Source organism: Microtus pennsylvanicus, chromosome 9 (assembly GCF_037038515.1).
Source record: "Microtus pennsylvanicus isolate mMicPen1 chromosome 9, mMicPen1.hap1, whole genome shotgun sequence".
Classification (NCBI taxonomy): domain Eukaryota; kingdom Metazoa; phylum Chordata; class Mammalia; order Rodentia; family Cricetidae; genus Microtus; species Microtus pennsylvanicus.
The window spans coordinates 110070848-110090132 of NC_134587.1; the positions used below are offsets into that span (position 1 = coordinate 110070848).

Here is a 19285-nt window from a genome sequence, read left to right on the forward strand (position 1 = left end):
GTATTGTGTGTAATGGATTGTTCACACAAACAAGCGTTATGTCCAAAGGAAGAACGGTAAGTACCTACTGAGTGCAAGAAGACAGTGAGAGTTCAGGGAGGCCAAAGTTCTGCTTCAAGGCAAATATGCCTGGAGCGGACTTGCACCGGGTGTAAACTCGGGCTAGGAAAGGCTGTGTGGTGGAAGTCTTTTAATTTCAGCTTGCCCACCTATGAGAGCGGATCCTGTCATTCAGGTCTCATCAGCCAATCAGGCCCTGGGGCAGGCCGTTCATTCACAAGTACCAAAGGAAGCTGCTCCTGTCACTCAAGCCCACGTGGGGTAGAGCTAGCCAATTGACCTCTGGGCCTGGCCACTCACTCAGGAATGCCGAAAGGAACTGCTTTGTCATGCAGGCCATACTAGCCAATTAAGGCAATGAGGCGGGTCATCCATGCCGTAGCGTCTAGGGAACTCCTGTCAATCAGACGTGTGGTGCAGCTCTAGCCAATCAGGGCTTCGGAGCAGGATGTCCAATCAAGAGCCCTAGATGAAGGCGGGAGGTGGGCTCTTTCCCGCCGCCATGCTGCGGGTTCTGCTCGTTTTCTTAAGCAGTCATCGCATAGTCCCCTGTGCTCACAACGGTGGGCGCCACTGCGGAAAGCTGTGAGGAGAGCGCGGACGAGCTCAGCAGCCGCGCCATGGTGAGCGCGGGGCCGCGGTCCCAGACGGGGAGGAGCGATCGGTTGAGCCACGGGAGCCTGTGTGCTGGTCCTCCCTGCGCTGGGGGAGGGGTGGAGCCGGCCGGAGAACCGGGCACCCTAAAAGGTTCATGCGGCGACCTTAGCCTCATCACTCGCCGGGCCCTGTCTCGGAGGGTTCTGGTCACTTCCGCCCTTCCCGCCATTGCTGCTGAGAGCGCGGGGACCAGAAGGCTCCGCCCTTTGCGGGGCTAGCTTCCGGGTTGGTGACGTCACCGGCCGGTGCTGGAGCCCCGTTTGTGCTCTTGGTGTCGCACTTAAGGCTGTGTTCTCTGCACTGTGGTCTAGACGTTCTGGACTCTGTATTTCAAATTTAGGTCTAGGATCAATTCTGAGTTAATTTTTGAAATTTTCTGAGTGTCCAGGGTATTTCTTTAGAATGGTGTTTCAGAAACAGTTCTAGAAAAGATTTCTCAGTGGATTTCATTTGCTACTTTATCAAAGGTCAGTTTGTCTCATTTTTTTAGTTTGTTTGTGGATATGTTTATTCTTCCTAAATAGTGCGTTGTTTTGTGGTTCGTCTGTTTTGTGCTGACCGTTTTGGTTCTTTTTTTATTTTTATTTTTAAATTTATTTATTTATTATATATACAGTATTCTCAGTATTCTGTTTGCATGTCTGCCTGCAGGCTAGAAGAGGGCACCAGATCTCATTACATATGGTTGTGAGCCACCATGCCGTTGCTGGGAATTGAACTCAGGATTTTTGGAAGAACAAGCAGTGCTCTTGACCACTGAGCCATCTCTCCAGCCTCTCATTTTTTATTTTTTAAAAAAATGTTTGTATATAATCTTTAGTAATCAATTTCTGTTACTGATACGGATTTTTTTACATTTTGATGGGAATTATGTTAAATCTATAATTGAAACTGGGAACTGACATTTTAGGATTGTGGCTTTCTGTCATGTTGTCCCAGAAACATAGACAAATACGTTCGCATCTTTCCACAGTGTCAGGATTTATTGAATAGAAATTTAAAAGGTGTTATGCTTCCAGTGGTAACTGTTTGAGGCTAAGGCAGTTTATTTTTTTGCAAATTGTAATGACTAATATTTACTTCATATCACACAGTAAAAATATATGTATATGCTCATATGCTGTTAGAGAATGCATGTAAGTTAAAGAGGCTGCAGCAGAGCTCAAAGGGTTTTTCAGGTTGGCTGAGAGAAGTGCAAGTAGTGTTTCAGTTGCTGCTCTAAATTAGAACCCAAGACCAGTGAGCCACAAAGAAGGAACTTTGAATGAAGCTTGGGAAACAGTCAGTTCGAAAGTGTAGCTATAGTGTGAGATGAAAGGCAGGACAGACCAACCTGGTTGAGTGTGAAGTTATGTGTATGTATACATATGTGTGTGTGTGTGTGTAGGTAGATAGACAGACAGACAGGGTCTCATTACACACCAGTGACCTGGAAGTTCCTATATAGGTCGGGTTGGCCTTGACTTAGATTCACCTGCTTCTATCAAGTGTTGGGATAAAAGGGGTGTGCCATTATGCCTAAGGATTTTATTTTTTATTTTAGATTTATTTATTATGTATACAACATTCTGCCTCCATGTATCCCTGCAAGCCAGAAGAGGGCACCAGATCTCATTCCAGATGGTTGTGAGCCACCATGTGGTTGCTGGGAATTGAACTCATGACCTTGGAAGTGCAGCCAGGGCTCTTAACCTCTGACCCATCTCTCCAGCCCGCCTAAGGATTTTTTAATTTTTATTTTTCATTTTGAGATAGAGTCTCATTGTGATCCTGACTGCTTTGAACTTTCAATGTAGACCAGGCTGACCTTGAATTTATAGAGTACTGGAATTAAAGAATGGTAGAGTTTTTAATACACCCATCTTCCCTGTAGTCTCAGCTCAACCTGATAGATTTGTAAAGTGCTCCTTTTCTCCAGGAATAAGCAATCTGTGCTGCATGGATAATCAGATGGCGAAGTTTTTTTTTTTTTATCTACCTAGGGGCTATAGTTGTCCACTATAGTGGAGGCAGAAGCGCATGTAGAATGGTGTCTTTCAGGGCGGGACAGCCTGAAAAACTGTTTTCTAGTGTGGAGTGACAGGCACAACCCTAGCTCACACGTCTGAAATTCTGCAGTAGCTCCTTTTTTATTAGGTTTTTTGTTTTCAGCTGAAATTTGTAGTGGGCTGTGCAATGCTGGCGTACACTTTTAATCCTAGCACTCAGGAGACAGAGGCAGGCGGATCTCTACGAGTTCTAGGCCAGCCTGGGCTACAGAGTGAGCACCTGTACAGCCTGGGCTATACAAAGAAACCCACAGAAAACCAAAAATAAAATAAAGTTAAAAATGAATTTATAATTTTTTAAACTATAAAAATGTGGGGCTGGAGAGATGGCTCAGTTAAGAGCACTGGCTGCTCTTTCAAAGAACCCAAATTTAATTCCTAGTACCATATGGTGATGGATCACAGACATCTACAACTCCCTGGCCTCTTTGGACACCTGACTCACAAATGGTACACAGACACAGGCAGGCAAAACACTCAAAACAAATAAAGTAAGAAATAAAAACTGTCGAAAATAAATTTATAAATAAAAAACAATCCCAAAACTACTATATCACAGTCAACTGGAAATGTAAGACCAGCGGAAACCTCAAGACGGAGGCTATGAATGAATCTCACTGGTAGAGTACATGCTGATCGCCACACTCAAAAAACAAAAAATTAACAGTCAATGTAATCCACCATATTCACAGGTAAGAAGAAGTATATAATTATACCAACATTTGGTAGGGAGAACAACAAAACTATGCCATATATCAATCAAGAAAAGGTCAGAAAGCTATGGAGATTCAGAGGAAAATACCATTATCCACAAATAGTACTAAGAACTAACCAAAAAAAAAAAAAAAAAAAAGAAGAAATTAATCAGATACTACAGCAAACTTGTAGGATTCAGGATCAGCATACAAAATTCTATATTCGTGTATATCAGAAATAAACAAAAGGAACAGGATGTGAAAATAAAAACATTAAACTGCATATATACCATGAAGGAGAAAGACACAGAAAGTGATGTATACAAATATATGTAACAAAGAAGTGCAGATGTTAACTGTGAATTTCTTTTCTTTGTTTTTCTCTTTTTTTTGAGACCGTTTCGCTGTGTAACAGCGGCTGTCCTGAAACCGCACTGTAGACCGGAATGGCCTCAACTCAGATTAAAAGTGTATAGCACCACTACTAGCAACTTTTATTTTATATGTATGAACATTTTGCTTGCATTCGTCTGTGTACTACTTGCATGCCTAGTGCCTGCAGAGGCCAGCAGAGGACATCAGATCTCCTGAAATTATAGTTACAGATGGTTGTATGCTGCCCTGTATGCTGGGAATTGGACCCAGGTCCCCTGAAAGAGCAGCTGGCTTCTAAACCACTGAACCACCACTCCAGCCTCACTTTTCATTAATTAGCATGTGTTTTTTTTTTTTTTTAGTTAGGATCTTGTGTAGGCAAGAATGACCTTGAATTCCTGATTCTCTAGCCTCTTCCCAGGTGCTGGAATAAAAGGCATGCACCACGACACAATTTAACGGTTTCATATATGTATAGTGTTCTCATTATTGTAATGTCCCACTTTCTAATTTCCCTTCACCCTTAGTCAACTCCTGCTTACAATTCCCTTTGAAATATCCATGTCTCTTGCCCCCCTCCCTTTGTCTCCATTTTTGTTTGAGATCCACTGCGTTTTAACCAGGATCATCTGTGTGACCATGGGCGAACCTATCCATTGTAATTTTGTGGGTGCTGCTGTAACAATCCCTCAGTGACCATACTTCAAGGAAGAGTAATCACTGATTCATGATTGTCAGGCCCATTGCAGAAATCCACTGCTGTTGTCAAGTCATAACAGCATTAGCATCAGCTCTGCTATGCCCAGAAATCAGCATTTCTCATCCCATTTTTGCTATCTTCTGGGATTTTTTTTTTTTTTTTTGTCTTTTCGAGACAGGGTTTTCTCTCTGTAGTCCTGTAACTCACACATAGAGCAGGCTGGTCTTGAACTCAAAGAGAGCCTCCTGAGACTAAAGTGAGTGTCACCACTGCCCTGTTGGACCTTTCATTTTTTATGCCCCTTCTACAGTGATCTTTGAGCCTTAGAAGTGGTGGTATAAATGTCCTGTTTGTGGCCAAGCACTCAGGTGTTTATTTACTCTCAGCACCCTGAGTGACTGTGTATCTCTGCAGTCTGCAGAGAGATGCTTCTCTGATTTAGACTGGGAGTAGCTTTTTGTTGTTGCTTTTTAAGACCGGGTTTCTCTGTAGCTTTGGAGCCTGTCCTGGAACTAGCTCTTGTAGACCACGCTGGTCTCGAACTCACAGAGATCTGCCTGCCCCTGCCCCTCAGTGCTGGGATTAAAGGCACACACCACCACTGCCTGACTGGGAGTAGCTTTTGCATATTGTTATAAACAGTATTTAGAAGGTAACTGGGTGCTTGGACAACTTGACTAAACAATAGTGCTGTAGTTCTGTGCTCCAGATATTTTGATAAAAATTGGTAAAGGCCTCAGGACTCCAGCTATTTTTATGTTTATTTTCCAGCTTTTTTTGTTTGTTTTTATATATTTGTTAACTATAGATTGAGTGTCACAGTGTTGCCCTGGTTGGTCTGGAATTCACTCTGTAAATCAGGCTGGCCTTGAATTCAGAGACCCACTCTGTCTCTGAAATGCTGGGATTAAAGGTGTATACCTCCACCTGGATAAGAACAGCCATTTTAACTCTGAGCACTAAATGGCCATTTTTTTTTAAGCCCAAAATTTTAAAATTCATCTACAGTGCTCCTCCAAAACAGTATTATCAAGCTCACCAAAGCAATATGATAACAATTACTGTCTTAGTTTGCTTTTCTGTTGACCACTGACAAGGGATCTAACTCAGTGCTCATAGAGGGAACCCAAGGCAGGAACCAGGAGGGAGGCAATGAAGCAGAGGCCCTGAGGAGTTGCTCCATACTGCGTTCCTTTCCTGACTTGCTCACCCTGCCCAGGGGCCACAGCAGCTTGGAAACTCTCATTAATCACTGACTGAGACAATTTTCACAGATATGCCAACAGTCCAGTCTGATGGAGGCAGTTCCTCAGTTGAGGTTACCACTTCCTAGGCGGCTCAAATTTGTGTCAAGTTGACACAAACTAACCATCAATCTTTTAAAAGAATTGACATATAGTCCTAGTAGTAGGGCAAGATTCTACCCAAATATGTGATAGTTCTATTTTTAATGTTTGAGGAACGTCCATTTTGACCAGCAGTGAATAAGGCCCCCTTTCCTTGCACCCTCACCAGTATGTGTGGTCATTGTTTCATTGATCACACCCATTTTGGCTGCTGTGAGATGGAGTCTCAAAGTAGCTTAACATTCCCCTAGTAGCTATCGATATCAAATCTAGAAAAACTTTACTGGCTGTTGGTTTTGTTTTGAGAATAGCCCAGTTCTTCCATGAGGGTCTTTTGTTCCTTTGTCTAAAAGTGGGTCTGCTTTTGTGGGATTGTTTCTAGGTTTTCTGCTCCAGTGATCTGTTTACTGCTTACCAAATGACTGTGGTAGTTTTACAGGCAGTCTGAAAGTCAGGTAGTGTCAGTGTGTGCTCCTTTCCTCAGAGTATTCTTTCTTCTCACCCTTTCCACGTAACCCTTAGATTCAGTTTTGGTTATAATCTGGCTTTAGATATTCTGAGGAGTATGTTGAAATTTATGGTGCAGATGGAAGATGCATGATGTCTTAAAATGGTGAGACCCTCTGTGATGGTAACGTTTGCTTTTGTTTTTCCTTCATTAGAAATGTTTGGTTGTTGTCTAAGGCTTTTCTCTTAGCTACCCATTTTTTTTTAATGTGAGGTGCTATACACATGATGGAGAATTAGTATTTGTACACCCAGTTGTCTACTGCTGTTAAAGGAAAATGATGGTCTTTTGTATATTGATATATCATAAGGTTTTCAGTATCTTTTAGCAGTTCTTAGGTTTTTGTGGATTTTCTGTATGGAAATTTTTTTTCTCAAGCTCACTTATTGATTTGTTTTATTACATTGATTCCAAAGTTTTTCTTTTAGAGTCCTGATAATTGAATCAGGGTGTGAAAATGTGGACAACAGGAAGATAAAGACGACAGAAAAATAAAGATAGCAGCTAATCGCCGGCCTTCAGAGGTGCTCTTCAGAAGGTGCACATTCCCGATAACACACACAATAAATATTGCTGGAAAAGCTGAGAACAATAAAACCAGAGCTAACCACTTAAAACCTTAGATTGGAAACTTTTACCATAAGTAATCAACTAAGAGACCTGTCTCTGCGCAGGACTGCCAGGAAACTTCAGGAAGTCCTAACTGAGCCGAGAAGACGCTGTTGTATAGTAGGTGGCACTTTGAGTGTGGCCTTAATACAGAGAAGTCCAGAGAAGAAACAGTGTTGATCTCCTGCCTTCACTTCTTGCTAGTGAGTGCATCTGTCCCATTGCTGCTGCTGCTACTGCTGTCGCCACTGCCACCATCCTGCACTGACATTGGAACCCAGCTTTTTGTACTTTCCGGTGTGGGCTGAAGACCAGAAGCTGTCCAGGTGTGCTCTGGGCCTGAGGTGCCAGATTGAAGGGTTCCAGCCTTGTGGGCAGAGCCTCTCCATCATGGAGACTGCCATTGTTGGACTCTCTAGACGGGATCAGGTAAGCCCGTCTTATATATACCCTTTGTGTTATCTATTCTTACTGTTTTATTCTACTAGAGAACCCTATTTGTTCAATGGCCTCCTATGTTCTCCTCTTTTTATTTATAGAAGTGAAAATACATGGATTTTTATCTTACATAAACAGCCCCCAGCATTCCAGGAAGTTATCTGTCTTTGGGCAAGTGGGCTTACAGGTTAGAGGCATTATTATTATTATTTTGGTTTGTAGTAGGAGGAGTGGCGGGCTGTGTCCTGCCGCCCAGCTAGCTTTATACCCGAAATAATTACACAGAAATTGTATTAATTAAATTACTGCCTGGCCCATTATATCTAGCCTCTTCTTGACCAACTCTCACATCCTGATCTAACCCATTTCTACCAATCTGTGTAACACCATGAGGTCATGGCTTACCAGGAAAGCGTCAGTCTCAGGCAGGAGCTTCATGGCGTCTCCCACACTGCCCTTCTTCCCAGCATCCTGTTCTGTCTTCCCCGCCTATCTAAGTTCTGCCCTATCAAAAGGCCAAGGCAGTTTCTCTATTCAACCAATGAAAACAACAGACATGGGCCTCTTACACCATGGTTTGTTTTATAGGTCTCTCTTGGTTTTTTGAGATGGTTTATCTGTATAGCCATTGTAATGGTCTGTTCTGTCTCTTTAAGAGACAAGCCACACTTTAATCCCAGCAGAGGCAGGGATTAACTCTGTGAGTTCAAGGCCAGCCTGGTCTACAAGAGCTAGTTCCAGGACAGGCTCCAAAGAGAGAGAGACAGAGAGACAGAGACAGACACAAGCCATGCCCACTCCCTCCCCTCCACTCGCTGAGGAAGGCAGATCTTCTTTCCTGCTTGCAGCCTGAGTCTTTTCCTTTTTCCATCTCCTTCTCAAAGAGGCAGCTTCTGTCTCTCTCTCTTCTCTCTCTCTCTGCTCCTCTCCTTCCCTTCCATAACCCACTTAATAAATATCCATCCTCGGTCTGCATGGCGTGCCCATCCATGTCTCTGGCCAGCCGCCATGTCTCCCTGCCTGCGACCAGGCGCCTTCAGAGACCTGCAGAGTAGTCTCGTGGTGTGCCCATCTGTCTTTCCTTGTGGCCTGCTGCAGCCATCCAACTTACTCTGCATGGCGTGTCTATCCGTTATCTCTCGCCTGCCCCCGGGGACCAGCCACCTTTGGAGTCCTGCAGTGTGGTCTCGTGCGCCATCCCTTCCTGGGACTGGCTGCTCTGGGGCCCGGTGTCTGTCCCCACTTGGGGACCTGCAGAGTTTCAGCCCCTGCAGCTGTCAGGGATCCAGGGATCCTGCAGCATTTTTTTTTTTTAAATTTAAACCATTACAGCCATGGCTGTGCTAGGACTCACTCTGTAGACCTGGCTGGCCTTTAACTCACAGAGCTCTACGTGTCTCTGCCTTCTACCACTGGGCATTGTTTTATAACTCTCTTAAGCACAACAATTTAAACTGAAACATAACTTTAGTCCTCACAGGGTTTTTAATTAATAGAAAAACTTAAGAATGAACCTAAAGGAAAGCTTGAGGGAATTTTTATTAAGAGTTTAAAGAAAAAAACCCAGTACAGTTAGGCTTAAATCTTGAAATCTGCATGGAGAAGGGTGATGAAGAGAAAAATTCGTGCCATTTGAGTTAAGCCAACACAGATGTTAATCACAGGGTAGACAAGCCCCACATGGCAGGGACGGGGCCTTCACAGAACAATACAAACAGCCCAGAGTAACAGCAAATGCATTCTTTTATACTCTGGCTTGAGTCTGAAAGAAAAGGAACAAAGGGTTCAAAAAAAGGGCAAGTTTTATTTTGCATATTCAGAAAGGCAGGCAGACCCAAGAGAAGGGAATTCCAGTTGCTTTGTGACATAGAGAAGCTTTTGAGAAGAAAATGAGCATTATCTCATGAATGAGATAATTATTCCTGAATCCCATCTGTTTAGTTTAGCTTTATTTAAGCTAATCAGCCTTCCCTGGAGTTGGTCCCTTGGCCAGGTAGTATACCAGGGCAGGGAGACATGTGGTGGCAGGTAAGAGACAGAGATATGGATAGGAACACCATGCAGAGTGAGGTTGGATATTTGTTTAGTGGTTATGAATAGGAGGGGAGAAGGGGAGGGAGAGAGAGAAAGAAGGAGGGAGGGAGGGATAGAGAAGGGAGAGACGGAAGCTGCCTCTTCGAGAGGAAAAGAGAGAACTCAGGATGGAAGCTGAAGATCAGCCTGTCTCAGCAGATGGGGGAGGGAGTGGGTGTGGCTTGTCACTTAAAGAGATAGAACAATGATTACAGGGACAGTAGTTTATTTTGCTTCTTTGGGTTTGTTTTTTTATTTTTTTAATTTTTTTTAATTTTTTTATTTTTTGGTTTTTCGAGACAGGGTTTCTCTGTGGCTTTGGAGCCTGTCCTGGAACTAGCTCTGTAGACCAGGCTGGTCTCGAACTCACAGAGATCCGCCTGCCTCTGCCTCCCGAGTGCTGGGATTAAAGGCGTGCGCCACCATCGCCCGGCTTTCTTTGAGGTTTGATGTGGGATTTCCCTCTGTATGCTTGAATACCGTTAATGAACAAATAAACTGCCTTGGCCTGTTGATAGGGTAGAACTTAGGTAGGTGGGGAAAACTAAATGACATGCTGGGAGGAAGGAGGCATAGTCGGGGGATGCCATGAATCTGCTGCTGAAGATAGATGTGCTGGAACTTGGCTGGTAGGCCACGACCTCTTGGTGATGCACAGATTAATGGAAATGGGTTAAATTAAAATGTAAGAATTAGCCAATAAGAAGTTAGGGCTAATAGGCCAAGCAGTGATTTAAGTTACAGTTTCTGTGTGGTTATTTTGGTTCTGGGTGGCTGGCAGGAACAAGCAGCCTTCCTCCTATAAAGGTTGTCTAAAGTAGGTATAGCAGTTGGTGTATTCCTTCTTGGGCCTCTTTTGGGAACCTCAGATCAGCATTCATGGATACATTTGTGTGGCAACCAGGTGTATTAAGGAAAAGAAGTCCCTTTGCTGGAACTTTGAAAAAGAAGTGAAGGATTAAGACTGAGTATGACCAGTAAAAGAGAAGTTGGAATAGTTTGAGCAGTGGGTAGACTCCAATCCGCCAGGAGCAGGCATGATTTCTATATAGAAGCTTAACGTTGGAGGGCCTAGGCAGAGAAGCTGCCCATAGTCACTTTTGGGAGACTGTCTGATCTAGAGTTTGGAAGTGGTTAATAAACTGTCAGAAGGAAAATAGGAGTGTTCAGAATTTCTATGCTGTGTATCTCATTCATGCTGAGTCATTTATCCTTATTTATGTTCATGTGTAGTCTTAGAATATTGTTTCCTTAGGCCAGAAGAAGCTAAACTCTGAGCCTGAATCCCAAGGACAAACAGCCTCCTGAGCCCTAATTTAATGTCGCTGTATCAGATGATAGGGTGTTCCTGGGACAAGAAGTGGAGATAACTGGAGAAAGGGAAGGGGTGGGGAGCAGCTCATCTCTTGAGTGCAGGAATGAGGAGAGTGATCTGTCTGCCGTCCCTGAACATCATTCGGTGTTTTGCTAGAACTCGTGCGTCATGGAATGAGTGTGTGAAGACCACACAGTTATGCTGTCGTACTGTCAGATGTGGACAGATGTCGTTCTCACCCGCTCTTTTATATACAAATATGGGATGTTTTAGGACCTGGTGAGCTTTGAGGATCTGGCTGTGCACTTCACCCAGGAAGAGTGGGATTTGCTGGATCCTTCCCAGAAGAGTCTCTATGGAGATGTGATGCTGGAGACCTGCAGGAACTTCACTGCCATCGGTGAGGATATCATCTTATCTTCACTTTGTAAACTAGAGAGCAAGTGTTTCTGGTTATTGATGGTCACTGTGATTCGGATGTGGAGAGGGAAGAATGTGGTGAAGAAATTAGGTGTAGTGACAATGTACACCCTAGTAATTCATCACATATTACTGTGCCGATATTTTAGGATATGAATGGGAAGACCAGAAAATTGAAGAACATAATGAAGATCCTGAAATAAATCTAAGGTAATCTGCATGCACAAGTGCAAGCAAATGTTCCTGGAAGAAATTTTGTGTGCTGTAAAGATTGAAGGGCAGACTAACTAAACAAATAAGCCCAACTTTAAATTTATTCATCAGTAGAAAGTTTTTACCTCAAATGTATTTCTTCATGTAAGTTTTAAATTTTGCATAGTCTTTTGGAACCAGTTCTGGGACCCTGCGTTAACGAATGCTACCATCTTGTTTTTTTTTTTTTTTTAAAGGATATTTATTTATTTATTTATTATATATACAATGTTCTGTCTGTGTGTATTGCAGCCCAGAAGAGGGCACCAGACCTCATTACAGATGGTTGTGAGCCACCATGTGGTTGCTGGGAATTGAATTCAGGACCTTTGGAAGACCAGGCAATGCTCTTAACCGCTGAGCCATCTCTCCAGCCCCGAATGCTACCATTTTGATCCTAGGCCTGAGGGAACTGTATTGTAGGCCAGCAGTTCATTTATTTTTAGACCCTTCATGTGAAGGCACATTTTGATTGTAGCAGGTTGTCCAAGCAAGATGATTTAATAAGCAAGCAGTGATAAATCAACTGTGACTAATGTGCTTGCCATTTTGCACACTAGTTACATTTACAGGTACTCTGTGATACTGAAGAAGGTGGTCAGGGTGGGACAACCTTATCCATATACCAGTCTCAATATGAGCAGCAATGTGGGTGGAGAAATTTTCACATGTCATTTATCTTTTAATAGGCACGTCATATCTCACTCTGAATATACACAGTATGTACATGAAGACTATGAACAGAAGCCACAGGACTCCAATTTTCTTACAAGTATTGAAGGGTACACGGAAACTCAGACTTCGAGTGGGCCTTCTGTGTGTGAGGTGTGTTTAAAGACCTTTGGACTGTATCACCTAACTTACAATGGACATCACAACTATGACTACAAGGAAGCTGGAGGAAGCCAGACTGACGAAAATGATTATGAAGGTAATCAGTGTGATAAAACTTCCAGTTCCCTTCAAAAACAAGAAAAAAATCATACTGGAAAAAAACTCTATGTGTGTCAAGAATGTGGTAAAGCCTTTAGGTATCCCAGTGCCCTCCAATTACATGAAAGAATTCATACTGGAGAAAAACCCTATGAATGTAAAGACTGTGGGAAAGCTTTTAGAGGTCTCAGTGCCCTTCATTTGCATGAAAGAATTCATACCGGAGAAAAACCTTACGAATGTAAACAGTGTGGTAGAGCCTTCACGTATCTCAGTGCCCTTCAATTACATGAAAGAATTCATACTGAGGAAAGACCCTGTGAGTGTAAACAATGTGGTAAAACCTTTAGATATACCAGGGCCCTCAAATTACATGAAAGAATTCATACTGGAGAAAAGCCCTATGAATGTAAGCAATGTGGTAAATTCTTTAGAAGTCATAGGACCCTTAAGTTACATAAAAGAATTCATACTGGAGAAAAACCCTATGAGTGTAAAGAATGTGGGAAAGCTTTTAGATGGCTTACTTCTCTGAAGTTACATGAAAAAATTCATACAGGAGAAAAACCCTATGAATGCCAAGAGTGTGGGAAAGCCTTCAGGTGTCAGGCTTCCTATCATAGACATAAAATAACTCATGGTGGAGAAACGTTGTATGAGTGTAAAGAGTGTGGTAAGTCCTTCATTTACCCCTCTTTACTTCAAGTGCACGAAAGAACGCACACAGGTGAAAAGCCCTTTGAGTGTAAGCTGTGTGGGAAAGCTTTTAGATGTCAATCTTCACTTCGGTTGCATGAAAGAACGCACACTGGAGAAAAGCCCTATGAATGTAAACATTGTAACAAAGCCTTTTCGAGTTATAATTATCTTCGATTTCATGAAAGAAGCCACACTGGAGAGAAACCCTATGAATGCAAAGAATGTGGGAAAACCTTCACACATCGCTCTTACCTTCGGTCACATGAAAGAAGACATACTGGAGAGAAACCGTACCAGTGTGTTCAGTGTGGCAGATCCTTCAGCCGGCATAGTTCCTTTAAGAGACATCAGTCCGTTCATGGAGTGGAAAACCCGTATGAATGTCAGCAATATCTACTTCCTTTATCTCCATTTCCTTCAAATGAATGAAAGAACAGATACTGGCAACAAACTTTGAATGTAAGCGTTTCCCCCATTGACATAAAACCCTTGTGGGAACTAAAGACAGGGATGAGCCTTTTGTATGTAAACTGTGTGGCATAGCTTTTCAGGGGTCACGGTGTCCTTCAGCTCCATGAAGGAATTCACTTTGAACAAAGTTTTTATTTGTTACTAATGTGGTGCCACTTGTCACACTTCTTTCAGAGAAGTAAGTTAATTCCTGCTGGGCAAACGCCCTATGAATGTACAGGATATGTTTAGTCTTTCATTTTTCCCATTTGCCTTAAAATCATGAAAAGTCATAGTGGTGAAAGGTCACATGTTCACACGTCCTCTCAGCAGCATGAATGAACTCATGATAGAGAAAATGTGAGTGGAAGGTGTGGAAAAGCCTTTAGATATCATTGCTCCCTCACATTCCATTAGTGACTTGTATTGGAAATAGTTTTCCAAGCAAAAATAAAAGCTGTGAAGTTTTCAAGGTCACAGTTCTTTCAGTGATGGATGGTGAGCAGTTCTGTAAGTGTGAGGATTGTGGGAGCTTAATGGTTGCTGGGAGGCGAACATTTCCTTTACAGTGACTGCCTGGGGCCTTGTAAATACCCCCAGTTAAACTCGGTGATTCCTCTAGCCACACTTGGGTAGAATCATTCTTTGTCCCTGTCTTTGGTTCACTCTCTAGGGACTTCTACAGTTGGGTTGTATTTGTGTCACTGTGAAACATCGAGAAGAAGGGGAGACTGGCTTAAAGTGCTGTGTTTCTGTGTTGGGTGGGATTTGGTTCACTTCAGTTGTCAACTTGATACACTCTGGAGCCACCTGGGAAAGAATCTCAGTACTGAATTGTCTAGGTTTGGTTAGCTTGTGGGCCCAGCTGTGAGGGGGAACAGGACAGAAGGAGCGTAGCACAGGCATTCCTTGCTGTCTGCCTTGGGACTGTGGATACAGTGTGACCTGTGTCAACTTCTGCCACTGTGATTGGCCCACAGTAATGGATTGTAACCTGGAACCATGAACTAAAATAAACCCTCTCTCCCCTAAATTGCTTTGGTCAAGGTATTTTATTCCAGCCACAGGAATGAAGCTAAGAGTGCCTGGACCTGTGCACAGCGGGAACATTTGCCTTGTCTCTGACGTTAGTGTTCACAGCACTGGAGGGGTGCCTTCTGAAGGTGCTGCATCCAAGGCTAGAGAATCTTACAGTCCCTGCCGTCAGAATCATGGTCCTTGTTGCAGGCACTGGAACATGTAATAGGCTGAAGTGGCAGTTTAGCAGCAGCTTATCCACACATGTAACTATTACAGCAAGGAAAGACATCAGGTACTCACCTGGGTTAGCCTCACATTGACAGGAAAGGTAGAGAAAAGAAATGAGATGGAAGAGATGAGGGATTACAGATTGCATCTATACTTCCCAAAACAACCCAATTCTTCCTGAGATCCCAAACCTGGAACCCGTGGAAAGAATGAAACGAGGAGGTAGAATGGGGTCACAGTGAGAGAAATTACCTCTAAGGTCTGAACTTACTAGAAATAAAAAGCTCTTAACAGCATGGAGATGGAGGCCTGAGTAGCAGCCTCATGCAGGAGACTGATAACATATGTTCTGCCTCTGAAGGCTTTAAGTTTGAGCAAATGTTTGTAACGGCATAAACGAATGCAGACAGATTGTAAATATATGTATATCTATAGCCTTAATGTAGAAATAGACTTACAGAACCACCGTTCCCGCGGAGACCAGGAAAGCAGAAGCGACAGCTGGGAGCACCCTCGCCAAATTTATAGGTAGACATTAGCCCGAGGCGAACGCGCCCCCCAAGGGGCGGGACTTATCCCTACAAATGTTTAATGGGAAAGTATAGCTGACATGGCCAGTTATGTCCTTAGAAGGTGTGTGTGATTGTTAGCCCAGCACTGTTGGTACTGGAGGCACCAGATGAAGCAACAACAGTGTGGTGCAGCTTGATTCCTGAGACTGTTGAACCCAGGGAGCTGTCGGGTTGCAGATGGGAGCATGTCTGAGCTCTTGGCCAGTTAGGACAAGAACCAGCTCTTTCCTACTAAGCCTGGTGAGAAGGTACACAGCAGACTTGTGGCAGCACCCTGGGTGGGGATGGAGAATGACTGGGCGGAACAGGCCTAACTGAGGTAGTACTAACCTATATATGACATGGTACCAACGTATTTTTTTCTTGAGGTAGGTTTCATTTTGTGCTGGGGATGGAACTTGTGACCTCACTCATGATTAGTAGGCTAACAATTGAACTGTATCCTCAGCTCAGCATCGATCATGTGAAGAAATGGTATGGATGAGTAATAGAAACACTTGGTACAGGTGACAGAATCTTCATGCTTTTGGATATTGTTAACATTTTATTTATTGTCCTCTTAACTCTTGATGCCCAGTCCAGCTGGCACTTGTTTAGGATGTTGGCTTATGGGCCTTCAGTGATCCTGAGACCCCTGTGTAAAAAGGGTTCTTTTACTTCGTCACTGAGCTAATGCTATCCTGTAAGTGTTCTACAAAGTTAGAAAAGCATCTGTGTAAGCTGAAGCGGTGACAGGCAGAAGGGCATGTGCACAGGGCAGGCACATGAGAAACACATCTTAGTCTGTTCTGTTGCTGTGAAGAGACTCCATGACAACACCATGAAAGAAACCATTTAATTGGAGCTTGCTTACACTTTCAGAGATTTAGTCCATTTTCATGACCAGAGGCAGGGCAGCATTCAGGCAGACATGATGCTGAAGAAGTAGCTGAGAGTTCTGCATCTTGATCCACAGGCAGCAGGCCTGGTGTCAGGTTTTAAAACCTTAAAGCCTATCCCAATGACATACTCCAACAAGGCCAGACCTTATCATTCTAATCCTCAAGTCACACCCTGATTCCTAAGCATTTGAATGTATGAGCCTATGGTGGCCATTCTTATTCAAACTCACAGGTAATGCAACTAATGCAACGAATGAGAAGAATCCTCAACACTAGAGAAATGATTTAGCAGTCAGGAGCACCTATTACTTTTGCTAAGGACCCTAGTTTGGTTCCCAGCACTTAAGTCAATTGGCTTATCACCCTCTTCTGGCCTCCATAGACACCTGCACTCATTCACATAACCATAACCCCACACAAGAGATGTGCATATATGTAAGTAGAAAAAATCCTCAGTAACCTGTTTGTTCAAATGTTAAAACAATGGTTGAAGAGTCTAAATGAAGGTACCCTGTATGCATGGAAAATGTTTCCAGAAGATATGTTGGTGAAAATGCAGTGCCACAGGTGGGCTGCCTTTCTTGGAGTTGTTACCCCCGGAGAACACCCCCAAACACATAGCACATGCTATTGCCAGTGCGGTTAGTTGCTCACCAGAACTAGATGCTAAGGCTCCATTGCTGAAGATATTGCATGCCTGCCGTGCTTGGTGACTGGAGAACTCAAGCTGAGACTGAGCTGGGAGCTTCATGGGTGACTATAGGGGCTGGGCAGGATGGCTGTTTGGGGTGTCAGAGAATATGTGGCTCCATGCTGAGCCCTAAGTAAGACCGTGTTCATGGACACATTCTACTCTCTTTTTCTCTTGGTTCAGGACACTGGTAGTATGGATAGAAACAGTGGAAGAAAAGGAGGAACAACTCAAGTGTTTCTGAGCGTGGCATTACTATTTTTCTCTTGAAAATGGCAACCTGGTCCTGCCTGCCTCCCAAGGATTTATAGATATTAACTAGGTCGTGATGGTTATTGTTAGCCAGAGCCAAGCCGTTTATATAATTCCTCCACTTTTGGTTGAACAATGATAATTCACAGTCTTTATTAAAACATATACCACATTTCCCCCTTTTTTGTCTAAAATAAAAAAGGCTATGACTTACAGGAGATTATTCATTCCCGGCCACCCAGACTCCCGAAATAATCACACAGAAACCGTATTAATTAAATCACTGCTTAGCCTGTAGCTCTAGCTTCTTATTAGTTAGCTTTATATCTTTGGTTAACCCATTTCTATTATTTTATATTTTACCACAAGGCTCGTGGCCTACCAGCAAGGTTCCAGCATGTCTGTCTCTAGTGGCAACTCCATGGCTTCTCCCTGACTCCATCTTCTTTCTCCCAGCATTCAGTTCAGTTTTCTCTGCCTATCTCTATTCTGCCCTATCACAGGCCCAAAACAGCTTTATTAACCAGTGATATTCATAACATATAGAGGGGAATCTCACATCAATAAGTAGTATGAGAAAAACTATATACAGTAAGTACAATAACTATATATATATATAGGCAATAAATATATCAACAATGTCTAGTTCATTTGCATTTGTCAAATTCAGAGAAAGTGCTCCATATCTATCCTATCTTGATGAGTCCAAAAGTTGTACCTAATTCATTTTTTATTCAGATTTGCATTATCAAATTATCTTTTAATGTCTCAACCTTTTTTACACTTTACACCTCTTTAGTGAGTTTCTTTTCTAGTCTGGTAAACAAGGAAAACTATGTATACTATAACAATAACTGTAGTAAATTGGTTCCTAGTACTAAAGCAACTCAGGTTTTCTAGATGGTTGATTTCATTTCCCTAGGTGTTGCCCAGCAGTGGCCAGCCAGGAGAAATGTTTGTCCACCAACATTGACTACTCACAGGAGTCAACTGTGTGAGCCTCCAAGGGAAGCAACACCCTCCTTCCCCACCCCTCCTGTCCTGTAACTGCTTCTCATTGCAGACTCCTTTCAAGTGTGTGTTGTCTCCTCATTTCAGGCCTGCACTATAAGTAGCTCCTTCTCTTGTCTTTCCATTTATGGCATTGACTAAAAATAGCCCTATAGGCTCATATATATGAATGCTTAGTCACCAGGGACTAGGATTCTTTGAAAGGATTAGAAGGATTAAGAGGTGTGGCCTTGTTGGAGGAAGCATGCCATTAGAGGTAGACTTTGGAGTTTCAAAAGACCGTATCAGGCTCAACCTTTGCCTGTTGCCTCCTGTGGGTCAGGATGTACCTCTCAGCTACTGCTCTGGAGGCTTGTGTGCCACATTGCTCCCACCATGATAATGGACTAAGCCTCTGAAACCATAAGCCATCCCTGAACTAAACGCTTTCTTTTGTAAGAGTTGCCATGGTTGTAGTGTCTCTTCACAGCAATAGAACAGTGACTTAAGACACCACCTTCCATTTGATGTTCCTCTACTCCTTTCCCTGATCCTCACCCTCTTGGTAGTCCTGGTCCCATGGAGTGAGACCACTAGAGACTATCTTCACTGCCTTCCTGGATGCACACTGCAGAGTCAATCTTGGGTTAGTGTGGTAATACATTCCCTTCTCAGGAAACTTCCTGTCTGGTCATTCAACAGATACCTATCAGAAATCTTGATGTTGGGTGGGAAAGTCATTGTGAACTGTTACTCTGCTAGAGGAGAAATGAAGACATTTCTGCTCCTGAAGTACTGCTTTACTGAGCAGGGCTGTTGGTGGGTTCACAGACATAGCTAGATCATCCTTGCTCCCCTCCATCACCAACAATGTACTGGTAGGCACTACTCATGTGTGCCAGTTTGTTAAAGGGAAAATGAGCTAACAGGAAAAATGTCAGTTAACCCTTGCCTGTAAGTACTTTACTCAAGTCCAAATGTAATAGCAATTATGACACTTGATCTGTATTTTAAGACCTGAAAACTTTTGGAATGTACATGAATAATATGAAATCAGAATACAGTAAGTATAA

At 43.0% G+C, this 19285-nt stretch overlaps 1 protein-coding gene across 6 annotated transcripts in view; it reads left to right on the forward strand.

The window, feature by feature from the left end:
• The window catches only part of LOC142858010 (zinc finger protein 124-like), a 73574-nt gene extending 58963 nt beyond the window's left edge, over positions 1–14611 (forward strand). The window contains exons 1-6 of one of the 6 annotated variants that reach the window (XM_075987311.1): positions 528–683; positions 6806–7427; positions 7538–7623; positions 11098–11224; positions 11394–11454; positions 12186–14611. In XM_075987311.1, coding sequence (XP_075843426.1) covers positions 11191–11224; positions 11394–11454; positions 12186–13557 — 1467 coding nt within the window. In that variant the 5' untranslated portion in view covers positions 528–683; positions 6806–7427; positions 7538–7623; positions 11098–11190 and the 3' untranslated portion in view covers positions 13558–14611. Of the gene's footprint in view, positions 684–1049; positions 1185–6805; positions 7428–7537; positions 7624–11097; positions 11225–11393; positions 11455–12185 lie in introns of those variants that run through there. The other 5 variants (XM_075987312.1, XM_075987306.1, XM_075987305.1 and 2 more) reach the window with 5 other exon arrangements.
• Positions 14612–19285: the final 4674 nt, after the last annotated feature.